The sequence below is a fragment of the Cheilinus undulatus genome, linkage group 3, assembly GCF_018320785.1.
Source record: "Cheilinus undulatus linkage group 3, ASM1832078v1, whole genome shotgun sequence".
Taxonomy (NCBI): domain Eukaryota; kingdom Metazoa; phylum Chordata; class Actinopteri; order Labriformes; family Labridae; genus Cheilinus; species Cheilinus undulatus.
In genome coordinates, this window is record NC_054867.1 from 55,129,321 (window position 1) to 55,149,967 (window position 20,647).

At 41.2% G+C, this 20,647-nt stretch overlaps 1 protein-coding gene across 2 annotated transcripts in view; it reads right to left on the minus strand.

Moving 5' to 3' along the window:
* LOC121507362 (filamin-B) overlaps positions 1–20,647 on the minus strand; it is a 135,323-nt gene that overhangs the window by 53,767 nt on the left and 60,909 nt on the right. For both annotated transcript variants that reach the window (XM_041783659.1, XM_041783658.1), the window contains exons 6-15: positions 13,819–13,937; positions 13,575–13,649; positions 12,108–12,270; positions 8,990–9,190; positions 8,742–8,879; positions 8,327–8,453; positions 6,106–6,242; positions 5,790–5,983; positions 3,862–3,975; positions 3,612–3,755 (exon numbers count right to left, since the gene is read on the minus strand). In XM_041783659.1, coding sequence (XP_041639593.1) covers positions 3,612–3,755; positions 3,862–3,975; positions 5,790–5,983; positions 6,106–6,242; positions 8,327–8,453; positions 8,742–8,879; positions 8,990–9,190; positions 12,108–12,270; positions 13,575–13,649; positions 13,819–13,937 — 1,412 coding nt within the window. The remainder of the gene's footprint in view (positions 1–3,611; positions 3,756–3,861; positions 3,976–5,789; positions 5,984–6,105; positions 6,243–8,326; positions 8,454–8,741; positions 8,880–8,989; positions 9,191–12,107; positions 12,271–13,574; positions 13,650–13,818; positions 13,938–20,647) is intronic.

A 20,647-nucleotide genomic window follows, 5' to 3' on the forward strand; every position in this document is an offset into this window, starting at 1 on the left:
ACTAAAATTTCATTCAGGTTGCTTCTGCTTGTGTAGAAAATGCCGCACTGATTTATCTTGATGGTTTGTATGACTTAACTTTATTACCTCCGCCAAGGAGGTTATGTGATCGGGTGGGTTTGTTCGTCTGTTTGTTCGTCTGTTTGTTTGTTTGTTTGTTAGCAACATGACTCAAAAAGTTATGGACAAATTTTCAGGAAATATAAGAAATGGCATAAGGAAGAACTGATTAGATTTTGGGACTGATCCGGATCACCGTCTTTTTAAAGGATTCTGTACTATTGGGAGATAGGGCTAATGGTGGAGGTCTGCGCTGTTACCACTTTAAACCAGGAGATGGCGGACATGAGTAACTTCAATCCCAGCAGCATTTTTGGGTGTGTTTCTATTCAAAGTTTTGGAGTGTAGAGTTTGAAAGACGCACGCCCAGTCAAGGAGATTAATCGGAGCGTAACAGAGAGAAAGACAGCGAATTGTAGCGAGAATACTCACAATGCTGGGAGGAATAGAGGAATATTCACACTCTGCCATGACTTTCCGTCGTCCATTGAGACCATGGGTGCGTCCGCCATGACAGTCCACACATAGTGAAGCCAATGCTTTGCCTCACTGAGTCTCCACCCCACCGGGGAGGGAGTAATCGGCAAATTCAATTTTGGGAGTGATCCGGATCACTGTCTGGATCCAGGAATGTTTTTAAAGGTTCTTCACTATTGGGAGGTAGGGCTGATGGCAGAGGTCTGCGCTCTCTGAGTGCTTTTCTAGTTTACAAAAAAAGTCTGGCCGTTACATTCATTAAATAACCATACTGCAAACATTAATTAAACAGAGAAAAAGGTCAAAGGTCTAATTCAGGATTAAATTTTGTATAGGTCCATTATAGAAGTAGTAACCCCAACAGTGGCTCGCTTTAACTTTGCCAGCTTTAGCTAAGGCTAACATAGCTACATTAGCTAGCTACATAGTTTTAAAAGATAAGCCAATGAAGGTAAGTTAGCTTTAGAACTGTGAGCTTTAACAACATAGCTAAAGCTAAGGTAGCTACAGTATGTAGATAACATATCTACATAGCTTACATGTCTTCTGTACCCATAGCTAAGGTAGTGACATAGCTATGTTATCTACACAGTAAAGTAAGTGACATAGCTACATTAACTACATAGCTAAGGGAGCAATATTGCTAGATTATCTGCATAGCTAAGTTAGTGACATAGTATCTTAACTACCAGGTTAAGTAAGCAACATAGCTAGGTTATCTACGTAGCTTAGTTAGCAACTTAGCTATATTATCTGCTTAGCTAAGTAAGCGATGTAGAATGCTAACTATGTAGCTAAGTTAGCAACTTAGCTGGGTTTTATATATACATAACAAAGTTAGGGATGTAGCTAGTTAATCTGAGTAACTTAGTGACATAGCTACATTATCTGATATCAAAGTTAGTGAAATAGCTATTTTAACTACATAGCTAAGTGAGTGATATGGCTAGATTATCTAGGTAGATAGGTTAGTGTCATAGCATGCCAAGTACCAGGTTAAGCAGGCAACATGGCCAGGTTATCTACATAGCTAAGTTAGCAACTTAGCCACATTATCTGCATACCTAAGTTATTGATGTAGTATGCTAACTATGCAGCTAAGTTAGCAACTTAGCTGGGTTATATATGTAACAAATTAGTGAGGTAGCTAGGTAATCTTAGTATCTTAGTGACATAGCTACATTATCTACATGTCTAAGTTAATGATGTAGCCATTTTAACTACATAGCTAAGTTAGTAATATAGCTATAAAGCTAGATTATCTACGTAGGTAAGTTAATGACATAGTTTGTTAACTACCCAGTTAAGTTAGGGACATAGTGAGATTATCTACGTAGTTAAGTTAGTGACATAGCTACACTACCTATGTAGCTGATTTAGGGATGTAGTATGTTAACTATGCAGCTAAGTTAGCAACTTAGCTAGGTTATATATATGTAACAAAGTTAGTGACGTAGCTAGGTAATTTTAGTATCTCAGTGATGTAGCTACATTATCTACATATCTAAGTTAGTGATGTAGCTATTTCAACTATGTAGCTAAAGTGATCGATGTAGCAAGGTTATCTACACAGCTAAGTCAGAGATGTAGCTAAGTTAGCAACATATCTACCTTATCTATTTAGCTAAGTTAGCAACATAACTATGTTATATAAATAGCTAAGTTAGCAACATATCTACATTATCTTTGTAGCTACATTATCTACATAGCCTTTGCAACTAATGGAGATGTGCAAGCTATACTTGCTGCGTTTGGAATGTTTTTTGGGAGGATGAGCTTTTTCCAGTTACTTGGCCGTATTGAACATTTTTTGTGGGTCAGGTTTTACACTGTTAGCTTTGGGTATGTAGCGTCACATTATGTAATAATGTAATACATTTTCCATCCATCATGTAATAACGCCACACTTTCTAAGCCATAAAGCGGTTAGGGTTAGGGCAAGGTGGTAGGGTAGGTGTTTAGTCCAGAGCCCTGAAGGGGGGTTAGGTTTAAGCATAAGTCACTAAGCAGTTAAAGTTAGGGCAAGGTAGTTGGGTAGGGCATACCTTGGTGCCCATACTAAGTCCTATGGTTAGGGTTATTACATAATGCAGCGTTATTACATAATGTGGCTTTATAGGGTATCCTAAACGTTATTGTAACCCTAAAAGCAAGTTTAATCCATTTTTATTTTAAAAGTTTTAGTGTGTATTTCTCTTCTGACTCCTCTCAAATTTTGTTCATGTGCACAAAAATCAGGGAGTGGCAGTTTCACGCAGACGCAGCCTAAATGAGGAGAATTCTTTGAGCAGGAGTTCATTAAATTTGTGCGAGACTCAGGGTTTGAGAACAAGCAGTCATTTTACACCCAAACAGAGAAGATGTAAGCACAAATGTCAGTAGGTCATGCTCTCAAAACCTTAAAATGTGCTCAAGTTAGCAGCGATAATGGCTCTACTTCTTTGTCCCTAGTTTCTGATCTAAGCACAGACTACTAAAAATAATAAAGATGTTTTTCTGTTGTAGAGAGGTTCAGATAAGTGAAGCTCTATTGCAGCTAAAGATGTCACAAATACAAAAAGGATGCAAGTCACAGTGCAGAACAGACCAGTTAGTGCATAAGGTGGTTAAATCTTTAATATTAAAACAATTTCAGCTCAAAACTTGAATGAAAAACTAGAAAAGTGAGTGAGAGATGATCTTAAACACACTGAGATGTTTATACAGTGCACAGAAAGGTTACAGTGATTAATGAGGATAAACTAACAGATGTGAATCAGACCAGTTTGATTTCTTTGTCATTGATGCAGACTTCTTTACTCTGATTTCTCTGTGCAGCCAAACTAAGAGGCGAATCTCTCCTCAGTGTACGTGGTGATGATAATCAGAGGCTTCTTACTTTTACTGCTCACACCTTTGTGTTTGTCCTGCTTCCTCTCTAGAATGTTCTGCTCTGACTGGACAACTCTGACACTTTCTGCCTTGACTAAAGTTTCTGACTGGACGACCTTAACACTCTCTGTCTCGACCACATCCCTGGATCTTAGCAGGATGTTACATCTGGCTGTGACAGGGCCCTGTGATTGGCTGCTTACCCTGAAGGGGCTGTTGGGGACACTGACTCCTCCCCAGGCGACAGACACGGTGTGTTTGAGAGGAGAGTTTGGTGTGTAGGAGCAGGAGTAGAGGCCGTCGCTTTTACTCCTCACCTTCACCTCCACAGGGAGTCCCTCTGCATCCTGATGGAGAAATACACCAAAAAAATCAATGCCAGGGGAACTGCAGCTTTTTTACACTTGTAAAACGGCTTAATTCTCAATAGCAAAGGTTGCAGCTTGGTTTTACCTGAGCTACGATCTTCAGAGGTCCTTTCCCAGCATCCTTAGCGTCGACGGTGAACTCAGCAGGCGTGTTGACCAGGCAGCCAGTTTTCTCGAGCCCTGGACCGTAAGCTTTAATCTTAAACCATAAAATAAACACTTGTTAACAGTTTTCCATGACTTTCAAGGACAAAACAGATCAAGCAATTCACAATCCTTTCAATCTTTATCCCTCTTACTTTTCAGTGTCAGCCTGCCAGTGTTAAAAACACTGCTCTCCTTCGTCACAGAAGCCACAGAATAAAAGCTGCCGCGTGTTTGATTAAAAGAATAATTGCATCCTTCATTACTGTGCTGATACCTCAAACCTGCAGAGGTTCATTAGGATTAAAGGTCACAGACTGCAGATTCACAGTGCCTATTTAAGTATTTACCCCCTAATAATATTAATTTAATGAATCAATCATGGTCGATACAATTCGGCTTTTTTAACCAAAAAAATGACAAAAAAATACTCTTCAATGTCAAAGTGAAAACAGGTTTCTACAAAGTAGAGTCAATTAAATAAAAAAAAATATGTGGTGTAAAATAAACTGCTCAAGCTCTGTCAGGTTGTACAGAGATCAGGTGTGAACAGCTTTGACTCAGCCACTCCAGAACAACCTCTTGTTGTCTTTAAACCTTTTCTGTGTAGCTTTCTCTGGATGCTTCGGCTCATTGTCTGACTGGAAAATAAATCTTCTCCCAAGCCGTAGTTCTCTGTCAGACAGAATAAGATTGTGGTCCAGGATTCATTTTACCCTCTACTTTTACAGGCCTTCCAGGGCCGGCTGCTGAGAAGCATTCCCACAGCATGATGCTGCCGAGAAGCATCCCCACAGCATGGTGCTGCCAAGAAGCAACCCCACAGCATGATGCTGCCGAGAAGCATCCCCACAGCATGATGCTGCCGAGAAGCAACCCCACAGCATGATGCTGCCACCAGCATGCTCCACAGTGGGGATGGTGTGTTTGTGGTGATGTCAGTGTTTGGCGTCTTGTCTGATGGTCTAAAAGCTCCGTTCTGGTCTCATCAGACCAAAGAACCTTCTTCCTCTTGACCATGGGGTCTACCACAGTCCTTCCGGTGAACTCTAGTCCAGATTGAATCCAAGTTTTCTTCAACAGTGTCTTTCTCTTTGCCACTCTCCCATAAAGCTCTGACTGGTGAAGAACCAGGCCAACAGTTGTTGTCTGCAGAGTCTCTCCCATCTCAGCTGCTGAAGCTTGGAACTCCTTCAGAGTAGTCATAGGTGTCTTGGTGTCCTCTCACTAGTCTCCTTCTTGCACGCCCACTCAGTTTGTGAGGACGGTCTGATCCAGGCAGATTTACACATGTGACATATTCCTTCAGTCTTCATGATGGATTTAACTGAACTCTGGGGGATGTTCAGAGACTTGGGAATGTTTCTGACCTAAACTTTTCAACAACCTTTTCTCTGAGTTGCTTGGAGTGTTCTTTTGTCTTCGTGGTGTAATGGTAGCCAGGAATACTGATGAACTAGTGACTGGACCTTCCAGACACAGAAGCACCAACTGTCTGCGTCTCTGTTGAATTAGCTCAGTCTCTTTAAAGGGGGTGAATATTTATGCAGTCACTGATTTTACATTTAAGAATTTTTTTAAAGTCAAAAAGCCAAATTATATTGTCATGATTGATTTATAAAATAAATAAATTGGTAAAACATCCAAAGGGGTTAATGCTTTTATAGGAACTGCATTGTTACTTGCCTTAACTATCATCAGGTTATTTGATCATATTAACTGTTTCTGATTAATGTAGGAAAATGTGAGTTTTTATTGATTTCCTTGATCTTTGACATGGTGACTTATCTCTACTCTTAATTAACATCATGGGTAATTTAACCCTTAACTGAAGTTAATCAATAAAGTTGTTTGTTGTATCTTACTGACCTTGTCTGGATGGTTGGCGTTGTCGTCAGGGACAACGAGCGCCATGAAGGGGCTGTGTTCGATGTCCTCCTCGTCACAGGTCACATGGACGGCGTATTCTCCGGGTTCTGTCGGCCAATAACGGACGTCGCAGGAGCCGTCGTTCTGATCCTCACACTCGATTTTAGCCTGAGACGGTCCCTCGATGGCAAAACCTACAAACAAAACAAAACCCGTTAGACTCAATAAGACATTTAATCCAAGTTTGAAATCGGTAACATAAGTGTGATAATGCACAAAATAAATCTGTAGTACAAACAAAATACTAGATTCTCACCCAGCACGCCCACATCTGTGCCGGTGGACTCCACAACAAAGGCAGCAGGTTTACCCACAACGCCTCCCTCTAGACCTGGACCCCAGGCCCTGATTTGCTGAGGCCCTGCCTCCCGACCCACCGTCACTTCAAACGGGCTGAAAATTTTAAATAAGGGGAGAGAAGAAGTGTTTAAAAAACACCTGCATGGAAAACAGCTTTCAACCAATTTAAACCATCTCTCAACCTTTAGTCAGTGTAAAATGAAACGTTTCCACTCAGGGTGCTGGTGATCAAAAATGTCAGCATACATAAATAACAATGAAAATAACACACAGTCCCCCATGCCAATCCTTTGTTGTATTCATTTTCTATTCAAGATCTGACCTGATCATAAATATCAAATATACATTCATTTATGGGGACGGAGGCTTTGCTCCAAGTGATGGAGTTCAAGTGTCACTGGGTTTGTTCATGAGTGAGGGTAGAATGGACCTCAAGGTCAACAGTAGGATCGGTGCAGCATCGGCAGTACTCTAAACGTTGTACTGTCCCATCGTGGTAAAGAGGGAGCTGGGCCGGAAGGGACAACTCTCGAATTACTAGTGAATCTTCATTCCAACCCTCACCTGTGGTGAAGAACACAGGATAATGACTGAAAGAATGAGATCCCGGGTTCATGTAGTTGTAATCTGATTACTCAAGAGCGTGTCCGGGCTCAGGCTCAGAGACAGCAGGAGAAGCATGGACATCTGGAGGGACCTCGAAGATGATTCACTGATTCTAAGCCTGGGTGGGTGGATGGATGGATGGACCCTTAAAATACCAGTCTAAGTGCAAAAAACTTTGATGTTTGTTAAAAAAAAAAAAAAAAAAAAAAATTAAAAGTATTTTTCACCTACTAAATGCTAATTTCTTTTCTGTGAAGGGAACTTCACAGCCTTGATTTTGTTAACAATGAGAAGCATTTTTGATTTTTATGCACTTTTATTTTTTAAAATGTTATGATGTCATAAACTGTTACAATAGCACCCCTACAGGAAACCAGGAAAAAAGCATGCAATTTCCCAAAACACCAAATATGGAAAAATGGCTGGCACTTGGTGACAGACAGGAAACACTGACTCCAGAATGAACGCTTAAAATCATAGAATGTGTGATTTTTTCACTGTGATTGCTGGAGGATCATATAATTGATGTTTTAATGGGTTTCAGTGGGGCATTTTTGTCACCAACATCCTGTGTACAAAAAGAATACAGAGAATATTATTAGCCTGTAACAACTTCTGATATTGAAATTTATAAATTTGATAGAAAAAGACCTAGCTTCCAAAATTCATGTCTGTATGAATAGTCAAAATTATCGGGGGGGGGGGGGGGTGACCCTTTAAGGGTTAAAGTTACAAATTACAAGTACTGATGGGACTTCTAGGTTGACTTTTTATTTAATACATAAACCCCCTGTTACCACAGACTCATTCCACCTTAGAGTGATACTGGGCAACCCCAAACAAGGAAATCTGATGTGGAATTTCAACATAAAAGCCTTCACAAATATGCCATATTCACTGTGCAACTACTTAACTTATAACTGAAATAATGAAGAAAATAACTACCTAACTTTAAATTGAAATAATGAAGAAACCTCCTGTTACCACAGACTCATTCCACCTTAGAGAGACAGTTGGTAACCCCACAACGCATCTGGTGAAGTAACAAGGCAATCTGGTGTGGAATTTCAAAATAAAAGCCTTCTCAAATATGCCATATTCATTGTGCAACCACCTAACTTTAAATTGAAATAACTAAGAAACCTCCTGTTACCACAGACTCATTCCACCTTAAATCAATCGTAGTGTTTGGTAGATCTGAACTCCTGAATGCTGTTTACAGTATTCCTGGTCCTTTATATAAACCTCGGTGCCATTTTTGACAGCTGCTTTAAATTTGACCTACAGATCAGCTGGGTGGTCGAGCTGATGTGTGGTGAGACATCACGCACACCCGCCCCATGGGCGGGAGAGTTTTACGCTCATCCAGGGAAGTTTAGGTATCACTTTCACCTTAAATGCATCCCATAGGGAGTGGTATCGGGTTCCCGGCTCACTAGCCCTGGAGTCAGGTTGTCCTCCTTTAGTTTGGGTTAGTGTAGCACGGCTGAAAAGTCTTCATTCCCCAACAGACCCGTCCATTCAGATCAGATGATGTCATGTGCTAAGGTAAGACTTGAACCATCACTCACCTCTTAGGGATCTGCTGACCCCCCCAGGTGATGGTCACGGTGTATTTGCCAGGACTGTTGGGGTAATACTCATAGGAGTACACGCCGTCCTGACTACTGATCTGCTTCACCGGCTCCTCAATGCCCTCTGCACATACAAAAACACACTTATACTAAAAACATGCATTTATGTGTGTGTGTGTGTATATATATATATATATATATATATATGAAGGTGTTCTTTGCAATACCACTCAGCAATAACAAAAAGCACCTTGTCTATCTTGCATCGGTGACGTTTTACATTGGCAAAAGAAAACAGCTTTGATTTAAAGCAAGACTTTTAAAGAGGATTTTATGTCTCCAGGAATAAAAATCGAAAGTTTTGTTTTGCATTCTGTCTAGAAAAAGCCTCTAAAGTGTAAATGTTACTCACTTGGCCCTTTGACGATGACCTTCAGGTCTCCACTGCCGGCGTTTTTGGTGTCCACCTTGAAGTCTCCGACCTGTTTGACCCTGAGTCCTGACGGCTGGAGACCTCGACCTGTCGCTCTGCAGGCACTGGGCATACAGGCTGATAGAAAACACACATGTAGGAGTTAAGAGATGTATTAACGTGTGATAAAGTCTAATATGATCAGCGTGTTTCTTACTTATTGATGAGTTAAAGCTGTAATAACTCACCTGGTCCCACATCCACGCAGAAGGGGCTTTTGGGGATCCCGACCCCTCCAAAGGTGACGGTCACTGTGTGCGGCCCGGCCTGTGTGGGTTTGTAGGTGCAGTGATACACGCTGTCGCCTTTATCCTCCATCATCACCTCCACGCTGTTCTGACGGCCTGCAGGATCTTTGATCATCGCGGTCACGTCCCCGGTGCCCGCTCCTGCAGAAAAAAAACAGATCTATTAGTTCAAAATAAAAACCCAAGGCTTTCAGCTAAGGGTAAAAACCTAAGGCTTTCAGCTGGGTTTAAAAACCCAAGGCTTTCAGCTGGGTTTAAAAACCCAAGGCTTTTAGCTGGGTTTAAAAACCCAAGGCTTTTGGCTAAGTTTAAAAACCCAAGGCTTTCAGCTAAGTTTAAAAACCCAAGGCTTTCAGCTAAGTTTAAAAACCCAAGGCTTTCAGCTAAGTTTAAAAACCCAAGGCTTTTGGCTAAGTTAATGTTAATTCAGATGCACAAGTCTACTACCTAATTTTGTCTTTTCCCTCTGAGTGGCTGGTCATGAATTTGACAGAATTCATCCAAGAATTGTCTGAAAAGTCCTGCACTTTCCAAACACTTTCTATGGGAGCTTTCCCAGATAAAAGTCAAATATATCCATAAAACAGTCTATCTGGTGTGTCAGGGTAGTTCCTAAGCCCTTCATTAAGATCAGGAACAGTCTGCTCTTAATAAATCTATATTTGTGGATGGTTTGTTTGACAGTAATAATCAGGGTATTGTGAGGCCCGAGATATACTTGATCTTTATTATGTCTGCTGCGTCCATCTGACAGTACGGCCCCACTGAACGCACCCAAGCTGCACAGCAACGGAGTGTTGTGCTCCGTCCACCTGGGATTTGCCTGGTTTAAGCTGGCCTGGTACAGCTGTAGCCTGGGTTTAGCCTGGTTGTAGGTTGCCTGGTTTCAGCCTGGGCCTGGCTGGCGTGGTCACGTTTAAGATGGCCTGGATATAGACGTAGCCTTGGATTAGCCTGGTGGTAGTTGATCTGGTTGCAGCTTGGTCCACCTCTGCTGCTCATCTGTTTTGTTAGTCTAATCCAGGGGTGTCCAAACCATGGCCCAGGGGCCAAATCCAGCCTGCAGTCCATTTCTGATTGGCCTTCAGCAAATTCTTGATATAAAATGAACCATGGCCCACATTCTAACATGAATATTGTGCTTGATTGTACTGATCTTCGTAGTTTCAGCACATGCTGGTGCTACTATGTTAATTCAGTAAACAAACATTTTGACTAACACTTATTTATGCTTTCTTTGTAACTAAACTGGGACAACACTGTAAATAGTGAACACATTTTCAATCAAAAAATAACAACATCTTGAATTATAAGTCCCAGATGGATAACAGTAGCAAATAGCAGTACCAGTAACATTTTAGGGGCGGAGCCAGTGGTAACCAGGGCTGAACAGGGCCGCCTAAAATCTGACTGGCCTCCCCAAAATCCTGAAAATGATCATCCTAGCCAGCTGTTAACGAGCCGTTTAGACATACTCAGTAACTTTGCATATATTAGCCTACATTAGACTGGTTTTAGTGGTTTTAAATAACCTCAAGGGGAGGAACGTGAAATCACCCACCATCTTTATATATTTCTGCATGTGGCCCTCAGTGGAAAAAGTTTGGACACCCCTGGTCTAATCAATAAAAACTGAATCCATAGGTCCGCTAATGATCCAAACTCATTTCAGTTTGATCTGAAGTTCAATTATAAGACAAATATCTCAAATTATGACCAGCTCCTTCAGCTGTAGAGGAATCAATAACGTCTACTAAGACTGCATCAGAGACCGACTACTGAAGCAGACAAGCAGATTCATGTCAGAATACCTCTGCTGTGTGTTTACATAAAAAACAAAGGGTGTGTACAGTTGAGTAACGGGATGGTTGCCTAAAATGATGATTTAAAGTCTGCGGTTGTGACATCAGATCCCCCTCAGGACAATTTAATGATATCTTGTCATTTTAATGAATGATTGATTCTTTGAAGCAGGAGCGTCCATATTTGGAGAACCAGGGGGTTGATACATCTACTAACATGTACAGAAGCTTCGTCTCTGTGCAGAGGTAGCATCTATGGAAGGACCCAGTCTAGTTCAGCATGTGAGGGCCAGGCAGAGACCGTCTGGTCCATGGAGGAGAATGCATTCAAGAGTGTACTGTACCAGCAAAATGCATCTATTAAAAGACAACATAAAGATAAATCGCTCCGAGAATGGGTTCAGGTTTGCATCCCTCCGCTTTTTCTCTCCACATGAACATAAAGTCAACGTTGCTGTAATCCAGAGAAGTGGTAGGGCATCAGGACCCAAAACCACGTCCTTAAGAGAATATGCGACACAGATTTAAAAAGAAAAAAATTCAACTACTTGATTTGCTCAATGAAAATGGTGGCAGTTTGGAACCCAAATGGAGCAAAACATGGTTAATCAAATAGCCAGGATAAAAAAGACATGTTAAAAAGCTCATCATATCAGAAGGAAATGCACGCATAGTTTTAATTTCACCCCATTTTCCCCAGTGCATCACAGACATTTAGTTCTTTCACAAGGAAGTTTGTTGATAAATTGAAAAAAAAAACAGCCATTCAAATCACAGAAAAGCAGATAACTTAGAAGAAATCTTGACACACATGCTTCATTTTACTCATGGTCAAAGGAAGGCCTACAGAATATATATGAATTTACTGTGTGTCCACTGAGGCCATCCATACAGAGACGTTTTGCCACAGTTATTTTTCTCACACACATTTCACAACCCACTTCAAAGAGGAAAGAAAGAGAAAGAGAGTAAGAAAGAGCTTTGCAACGCACTTTTGGGTCCCGACCCACCAGTTGGGAACAACTGATCTAGAGGATGTCACACCTTACATACTGAAAATTGCATCTTTGCCTGCGGAGTTTATGTGTGCAGAACCGTGGCCACGTATGCTCAGGGTAATGTCAGTGGTTAATCAAAGATTTACAGACCCAGACCTTCCTTACAGAAAGAACTTTTATAACAGTATGCTACTCCACTGATTTATTTACCTCTGTTTTTGAAAATCTGACAAACTGGATTTTTCTGAGGTCTCTAACCTGCAGTGTAGATGTCAAAGTAGGTTGGTTTGTTGGCGACGTTGCCCACGGGTTCGATTCCAGGGCCTTTGGCTGTGACCTTTGAGGCGTCGCCGAGCGCTTTGTCCACATTCACCTCAAACGGACTTTTGGGAATCTCCTGGCCTGCAAACAGCACCGTCACCTAGAGAGGAAAGCAACAGTTATTTATCCTGATGCATCAGCGGGCAGAAGAAGTGACTCTTAAGTTGATTCTCTTTAATCTTATGCAACCTCAGGATTTTTTTTCCTGCATTTAAACCTTAAGAGATCCTAGGTGCCATTCAGTTTTTATTCTCTTATGTGTTAAATGAATATAGCTCAAATTTGCCAGAGGATATCATTTGTTGTCTCAGGTCCTTGAAGTAGCCTCAAACAGCTAAGCTACACAAAAACCGATACATTTGTTCTTAAGAACAAAAAATGTCCCATTGAAAACCACTGAAAATGGCATTTTTTATTCCATATTTTTCTTAACATAGACTAATGCATTCCTTTATGTTAAGATTTCATTTTGGACTGCTATATTAAAATTTTTAATTTTGTATATTTGTCCACAAGATGGTGATATTTTTTCCCATTCAAAGCATACCGCAAAATTTCACACTTTTTACTGTTTTTTGCAAAGTTGGCTTGCTACTGAAATTTAAAGTGTGTTGCTATTGATGTTGGATAATCTTGTAGGTACATTGCAAAAAAAAAGTTTGTGTGTGTGTGTGTGTGTGTATTTTTTGTGATTTTTACTATCAAAAAACAGTGGAGCTGTGTAAACATACTGGCCTTTAAAGGGTTAAAATCCCCCAAATATAATAAATTTTCTTCAATGTATATTCCAGGCTGAAGTATTTTTTTCAAAGATAGACTCATTTAGAACAGAAAAGTATTAATCAATGATATATTTTTACAGCTGATTTTAGGGAGTGTACATTTTTTGTCCTCAGGAATCTGACACAAAAAAAAATAAAGATGCATCAACATCAATGTTGCTGCCAATCACTGACCCACCTTAAGCCCTAAAGGAAAAAAGTTAGAGAATACTCCTTAAAATACATTTTATGGACATTATTTAAATTTTTTGGGATAAAAAGTGTTGTAGTTATGTGAACATAACGGCCTTTAAAGGGTTAAAAAAACCAAAATATAATTAATATTTGATGTGTATTTCAGGCTGAAGTAGATTTTAAAGACTACCTTGTTTAAAGTGGAAAAATATCAATATATAATATTTTACAGTTGATTTCGGGTAGGGTACATTTTTGGTCCTTAGGGATAAAAGTGTTAGGATTCTGAAGGAACTCTTAAGGGTTAGCATGGAGGTAAAAACAATGATTTAGAGACTTGAAATTTCAAAGCATGAAATCACAAATATCAGAAAATACACTGGCTATAAATAAAGTTTACTTCACAGGAATATGCACCAAAATAACACAAAAACAAAACTAATCTTACTTTGTGAGGTCCCATGACTTGAGGGACATAGGTGACACTGAACGTCTTCTTCCCCTCATTTGGCTCGGCTTTCAGCTGAACATCAAACACAGAGAAAAGGATGTAAAATGATGTTAAAAAAAGAAGGTCATCGGAGTTTATACTACAGTTTAAAATGGCATTTCAGTCATTCATTATTCACAGTATAGACAGGAAAGTCAGGGAGGAGGAGAAAAAAAAGAGGAACAGGAGGTTTTGGTCTTACCTCCTCTCTGGTGCCGTCTGGATGATCCAGATAGATGGTGACCTGACCCTGACCGGCGCTGAACGTGTCCACTGTGAACACGGCAGGACGTAAAACCCTGTTTCCTGTCGGTTCAATACCTGCAGAGAAAAACATGTAGAGAGAAGACAGATATCTGAATAGTGTTGCACAGTGGCTCTCAGTGTGGGCCTGCAGGTCATTTAACTGGTGTTGAATCAATATTCTACTATGGCGTTCACCAGAGGTGTGAACTCGAGTCAGACTCGAGGCACAATTTTGATGACTTTGGACTCGACTTGACAATATCATCAAAGACTTGCAACTCGACTTGGGCTTGACATCATTGACTCGGGAGTTGACTCGGACTTTAGTCCGATGACTTGAAAATACTTGAGATTTTCAGTGAGTGTGTTGAGTAAAATGTGCCCCCATTCAAACTAACGCAGTGATACTGAACCCGTGGCTCTCAAGCCGCATGTGGCTCTTTAGTGACCAGTTGCAGCTCTTTAAAGGCTTACTTTAAAAAATCCTCCCTAAATCCTCTATAAATCCACCACCCCCCCACCCTTAGCTAAAAGCGATAATAATGAGAGGGAAAAAATAGAAAGCATAACTTTAAGTTAACAGAGTCACAGAACTACAGTAAATATCAAAATATTAAATATAAATACCCAAACAGACACCCTTGATTCATCAGCTCTTTTTTTGTTGATGAGGACGGATTTTGATGAATTTTTAAGGAAATGTCAGAAATGGCATGAGGAAGAACTGATTAGATTTTGGGAGTGATCCGGATCACCGTCTGGATCCAGGATTTTTTTAAAGGATTCTGTACTATTGGGAGATAGGGCTAATGACGGAGCTCTGCTGTTACCACTTTACACCAGGAGATGGCGGACATGAGTAACTTCAATCCCAGCAGCATTTTTGGGTGTGTAGCTATTCACAGTTTTGGAGATTATAGAATTTGAAAGACGCACGCCCCGTTGAGGAGACGAGTTGGAGTGTAACTGAGAGAAAGCGAATTGTAGCGAGAATACTCATAATGCTCGTCCAGGTCTCGTCCAGTGAGGCCATGGGTGAGACTGTCTGTGCATCTGTTGGCAAAACCTTACTTCTTAGGTAGTGATATTTTTTACTCTTGGCATTTTAATATTAATTATAACTTTCATTCTGATTTCGAATCAACTGTGCACATAACTTATTCACTTTATCTAAAAATGTTATAAACAGCCAGTGACCTTAAACGGGCTGTTCATGCTGGAAAACCATCCAGTGTGGCTGAACGAGTGCCAAAAAAGTCTTAGGAATTTTTCTTTACTGTGTGTCAAATCCAAAAGTCTTTGTGTTTAAATTTCTTTTTAGTTTTTCTTTTGTCTTTATAGTCTCATAACTTTTTAAAAATTCCAGTGGCACTGCTGCAGCACAGATATTCCTACAGCCCAGGCCGTCTTGATAAACAGGATGTTTGGCTCACAGATGGCCTAGTGGTTGGGCTTGCCCCATGTACGCAGTCAGCCTGGGTTCGGGTTCAGGTTCAGCCTGTGGCACTTTCCCATCTCTTCCCTGCCCTCTCGTCCCTGTTTCTGATTCTGTCCACTATCCCGCTCAGGGATGATGTTTTACAATGTTTTTTTTTGTTTGACAATAAGTCCAGGAGTGACTAACTGGTTGAAAAATAGCTTGGAGCTTGACTGGCTAAGATGTCCCTGTTGGAGCCATTTTCTTGCGGATCATTTCATATAAGTAAATGATTCCGTTTTCCCATTTGTCAACTGTTTCCCCTTCAACAACAAACATGTTCTGATTCTCAAATCTGATGGTAGTTCCGCCGTCAATTTTGTAGGTCCATAGGTGGCCGCAGCGTAATTCATTCCCTCGTTGGCAAATAACCGTGGACAGGCTGTAAATCTCGGATCCCCCGTCCTCTGTAGGAATAGCTATAGACCTGTTTGGAAGCACAGGCCTTCTGTGCTCTGACCCATCAGCCGCTGTTCTTGGCAGGTGAAAGGCAAGGATGTCCGGGGTGTTCCAGTATCTGTCTTTGAGTACTGAAGAGCCACACTGGGTACATCTCTCCCTGTTCTCCATGTCATGGGTTGCTGATGAAAGGAGATCCTTGACAGATGTGCCACACACAACTGCTGGTGGTAAATGGTAAATCTGGACTGAGCTTTCCCTGCTGTTTGTAGTGTACTCACAGCTCATACACTTTCCATGTTTGATGCTGATTTTAGTGCTGACCCCACACTTGTCCAACCACAGCAGTAAGGAGTCCAGTAAATCTAGGGGGTGATTTTGTCCAGTTTGGTAAAAATGCGGCAGCATGTAACGCAATTCTTCCAAAACCATAAAATCTTCATCCAAAGAGAATTTCCTCCTTGGGTAATGGAGTCTTTCCAAGAATCGTTCCGCTAATAGTGGTGTCCCTGACAATCCTATAAGATGGTCCATCAGCTGGCTTCTAAATTTACGCCGCACAATGTTCAGGTTTACCATCGCCTGAATGGACGCATTTAACCAACAGGTGTTATACCCGTTAAAGAACCTGCACTTGTCAGTACAAAGGTCCATAAACAGATATGAAGGCCCTGCTGTGGCATCGTCCGCTTGGCATTTTGGGTCTAAATGCGGGGATTTGCTCCCTGCCTTTGTTTTTGATGCCATGTAGTCATAGAGCATCCTGGCAGCTTTAAAAATGGCAGCAGCACCGGCGCCCACAACGCATCCAATTGCTAAGGATTTGAAAAACAGAGTAAACATTTTTCCTACGACGATAGCAATGAAATGCGCTAAATTTCCTCGGATTAATAACATAAACAGTCGACCCGCTTTCTCTCTGACAGTCGACAGTCTAGATTGAAGTCATTCATACAAGCAGGCACTGGCCCTGTATATGATCTCTGAATGGGTTTTATGCTTTGATCTTATGATGTCATCATGCTTTGATCTTATGATGTCATCATGCTTTCATCTTATGATGTCATCATGCTTTGATCTTATGATGTCATCATTCCTCCACAGTGATGTGAAAGACTAACTGACAGTTATGACAAACGATTGCTTGCTGTTGTTGCTGCCAAGGATGGAGCAACCAGTTATCAGGTTTAGGGGACGATTACTTTCAACACAGGCCAAGGTAGAGTTAGATGACTTTATCCCTTGATTAATGAAATCATCATTTAGAAACAGACTTTTGTATTTACTCAGGTTACCTTGGTCTAATATTATCAATCAATCAATCAATCAAACTTTATTTATAAAGCACTTTTCATACATAACATGTAACTCAAAATGCTTTACATAGATATATATTATACATATTAAAATGTAGTTGTTTAGTTTTTGCCTTTTTAATGAATTTGTTGTGCAGTACATTAGTGAAAATCAACATGACATGCTGATTTTTAGATTATTCATATAATTTAATTTGGTTTACAGTTAAAGTAAATTGAGTGTAAACTCCTCACTCACTTACTAACTGGTTAACATCATGATAGGATACGTGCAGCTAACTTTAGGTTAAGGTGTCCGACTTGATCAACTGAGCAATCAGGTCAAAATCAGGCTAAATGTGTGGAGTCTGCTCTGACCTTAACCCTCAGAGACCAACGCTGACATTTACAACAAGAAGAGACACAGGTTATAAAAAGTTCATTTTCTTTTAAGCTTTATTTTGGGGCTTTTTTGTATTTATTAGAGATAGGACAGTGGATAGAGCTGGAAACCGGGATAAGAGAGTAGGAAAAGACGTGCTGACTTGAACTTGGGCTGTCTGCATACCAAACAGCAACCTCCAGTCCTGAAAAATGAAGCCAATGCAGAAGTGCAAAAAATTGCAATACCGCAAGTGTCCACTTGAGGCTGGCTGTGGGAAGTCTTGTCTGGACACCTGTTAAACAGCCGGTTTGACACTAGAAATAAACTGGTTTACAGCCTGGTTCAAAACACCAAACGTGTCTCATTAGCTAGTGTCTTATTGTGCTCCCACTGTACGGGCGGGGGTGAATTTTTTTGTACCATGATCGTTTGGATTATATTTAGGATGAAAGCTGATTGGCGCGTCTCATTTGATTGACAGATAGCTCGGCAGGAAGGCTCCGTTTCTGTCAACCAGAATGCTAGCTAGCAGGCTGACAGGAAGTGGCGCTTAGTGGCTGGGCCGTTGGGTTGGTCCAAAGTCCGGTTGAGACCGCGATTTCAATATGGAAGCCTCCACAGATTGGCTTCAAGAGCCGTTTGACGTCACACAGAGTTTGTTCAACTCTTTCTACACTCTATGCTGCATACACGGGGCACAACCTAACCTCTGGCACCACTGAAGTTCAGTGACTCTTGAACCACAGATCATGGCCTCGGACTTGTTTTCCTCTTAAAGCTAGCCATTGTGCTGTCCTAATGATGGTATCCATGCCTCTGCAGACTTTACAGAGACTTTTCTAGCCAGCCTGGAGCTTGGGTGACTTTCTGGAGTATTTAAAGAAGAAGTCCACACCATTAACTCTGTCACTGAACATATTCTTAGCCATCTTTTAGTAGTTTAGGCCAGGGCTTTTCAAAGAATGGGAGAGTGAGCCTCTCCTAGGAGACAATAATTTGTGGATCTGTAGACCCCCACTCCTAACTATATTTTCAAAAAAGTATGTCACATCTTTAAACATTGTCATTTTTACTTTCTTTTTTTTTTTGATGTTTTGGTCTGCATGTGTCTTCAAACATCCATCTTACCAGGCAGTTAGTATTTGGTTTTAGTAATGAACTCCTTGCCACTGGTACTGGATGATTATGCTGTAATTTAGCAGGACTTATGAGAGATTGGAGAACAAGTCTGCCAAAAAAGTCTTAGGAATTTTTCTTTACTGTGTGTCAAATCCAAAAGTCTTTGTGTTTAAATTTCTTTTTAGTTTTTCTTTTGTCTTTATAGTCTCATAACTTTTTAAAAATTCCAGTGGCACTGCTGCAGCACAGATATTCCTACAGCCCAGGCCGTCTTGATAAACAGGATGTTTGGCTCACAGATGGCCTAGTGGTTGGGCTTGCCCCATGTACGCAGTCAGCCTGGGTTCGGGTTCAGGTTCAGCCTGTGGCACTTTCCCATCTCTTCCCTGCCCTCTCGTCCCTGTTTCTGATTCTGTCCACTATCCCGCTCAGGGATGATGTTTTACAATGTTTTTTTTTGTTTGACAATAAGTCCAGGAGTGACTAACTGGTTGAAAAATAGCTTGGAGCTTGACTGGCTAAGATGTCCCTGTTGGAGCCATTTTCTTGCGGATCATTTCATATAAGTAAATGATTCCGTTTTCCCATTTGTCAACTGTTTCCCCTTCAACAACAAACATGTTCTGATTCTCAAATCTGATGGTAGTTCCGCCGTCAATTTTGTAGGTCCATAGGTGGCCGCAGCGTAATTCATTCCCTCGTTGGCAAATAACCGTGGACAGGCTGTAAATCTCGGATCCCCCGTCCTCTGTAGGAATAGCTATAGACCTGTTTGGAAGCACAGGCCTTCTGTGCTCTGACCCATCAGCCGCTGTTCTTGGCAGGTGAAAGGCAAGGATGTCCGGGGTGTTCCAGTATCTGTCTTTGAGTACTGAAGAGCCACACTGGGTACATCTCTCCCTGTTCTCCATGTCATGGGTTGCTGATGAAAGGAGATCCTTGACAGATGTGCCACACACAACTGCTGGTGGTAAATGGTAAATCTGGACTGAGCTTTCCCTGCTGTTTGTAGTGTACGCACAGCTCATACACTTTCCATGGTTGATGCTGATTTTAGTGCTGACCCCACACTTGTCCAACCACAGCAGTAAGGAGTCCAGTAAATCTAGGGGGTGATTTTGTCCAGTTTGGTAAAAATGCGGCAGCATGTAACGCAATTCTTCCAAAACCATAAAATCTTCATCCAAAGAGAATTTCCTCCTTGGGTAATGGAGTCTTTCCAAGAATCGTTCCGCTAATAGTGGTGTCCCTGACAATCCTATAAGATGGTCCATCAGCTGGCTTCTAAATTTACGCCGCACAATGTTCAGGTTTACCATCGCCTGAATGGACGCATTTAACCAACAGGTGTTATACCCGTTAAAGAACCTGCACTTGTCAGTACAAAGGTCCATAAACAGATATGAAGGCCCTGCTGTGGCATCGTCCGCTTGGCATTTTGGGTCTAAATGCGGGGATTTGCTCCCTGCCTTTGTTTTTGATGCCATGTAGTCATAGAGCATCCTGGCAGCTTTAAAAATGGCAGCAGCACCGGCGCCCACAACGCATCCAATTGCTAAGGATTTGAAAAACAGAGTAAACATTTTTCCTACGACGATAGCAATGAAATGCGCTAAATTTCCTCGGATTAATAACATAAACAGTCGACCCTCTTTCTCTCTGACAGTCGACAGTCTAGATTGAAGTCATTCATACAAGCAGGCACTGGCCCTGTATATGATCTCTGAATGGCTTTTATGCTTTGATCTTATGATGTCATCATGCTTTGATCTTATGATGTCATCATCCTTGGATCTTTTAAAGGTCATGTGCTTTGATCTTTGTGCTTGTATTGGCATCGATGTCCCAGTGGGCGGTCCGTTCCAAATGATGATGTCATAAGTGCTTCTAATACAGTGGTGCTGTCCTGACATAATTTGGAGGCAAACTATGGCAAGAGTACCTTGATGCAGACAAGATGGCCGACATACATCCAATCCATACCGGAAGTCTCAACCGGAAGTCCATACATGTAGGATTAGACTTAGGCATTAAAAACTGAGTGGTTAGGCTCAGGGTAAGGCAGTGGGGAAGGTGACATATTTGAGATCCAGCACCAAGGGTTAGGCTT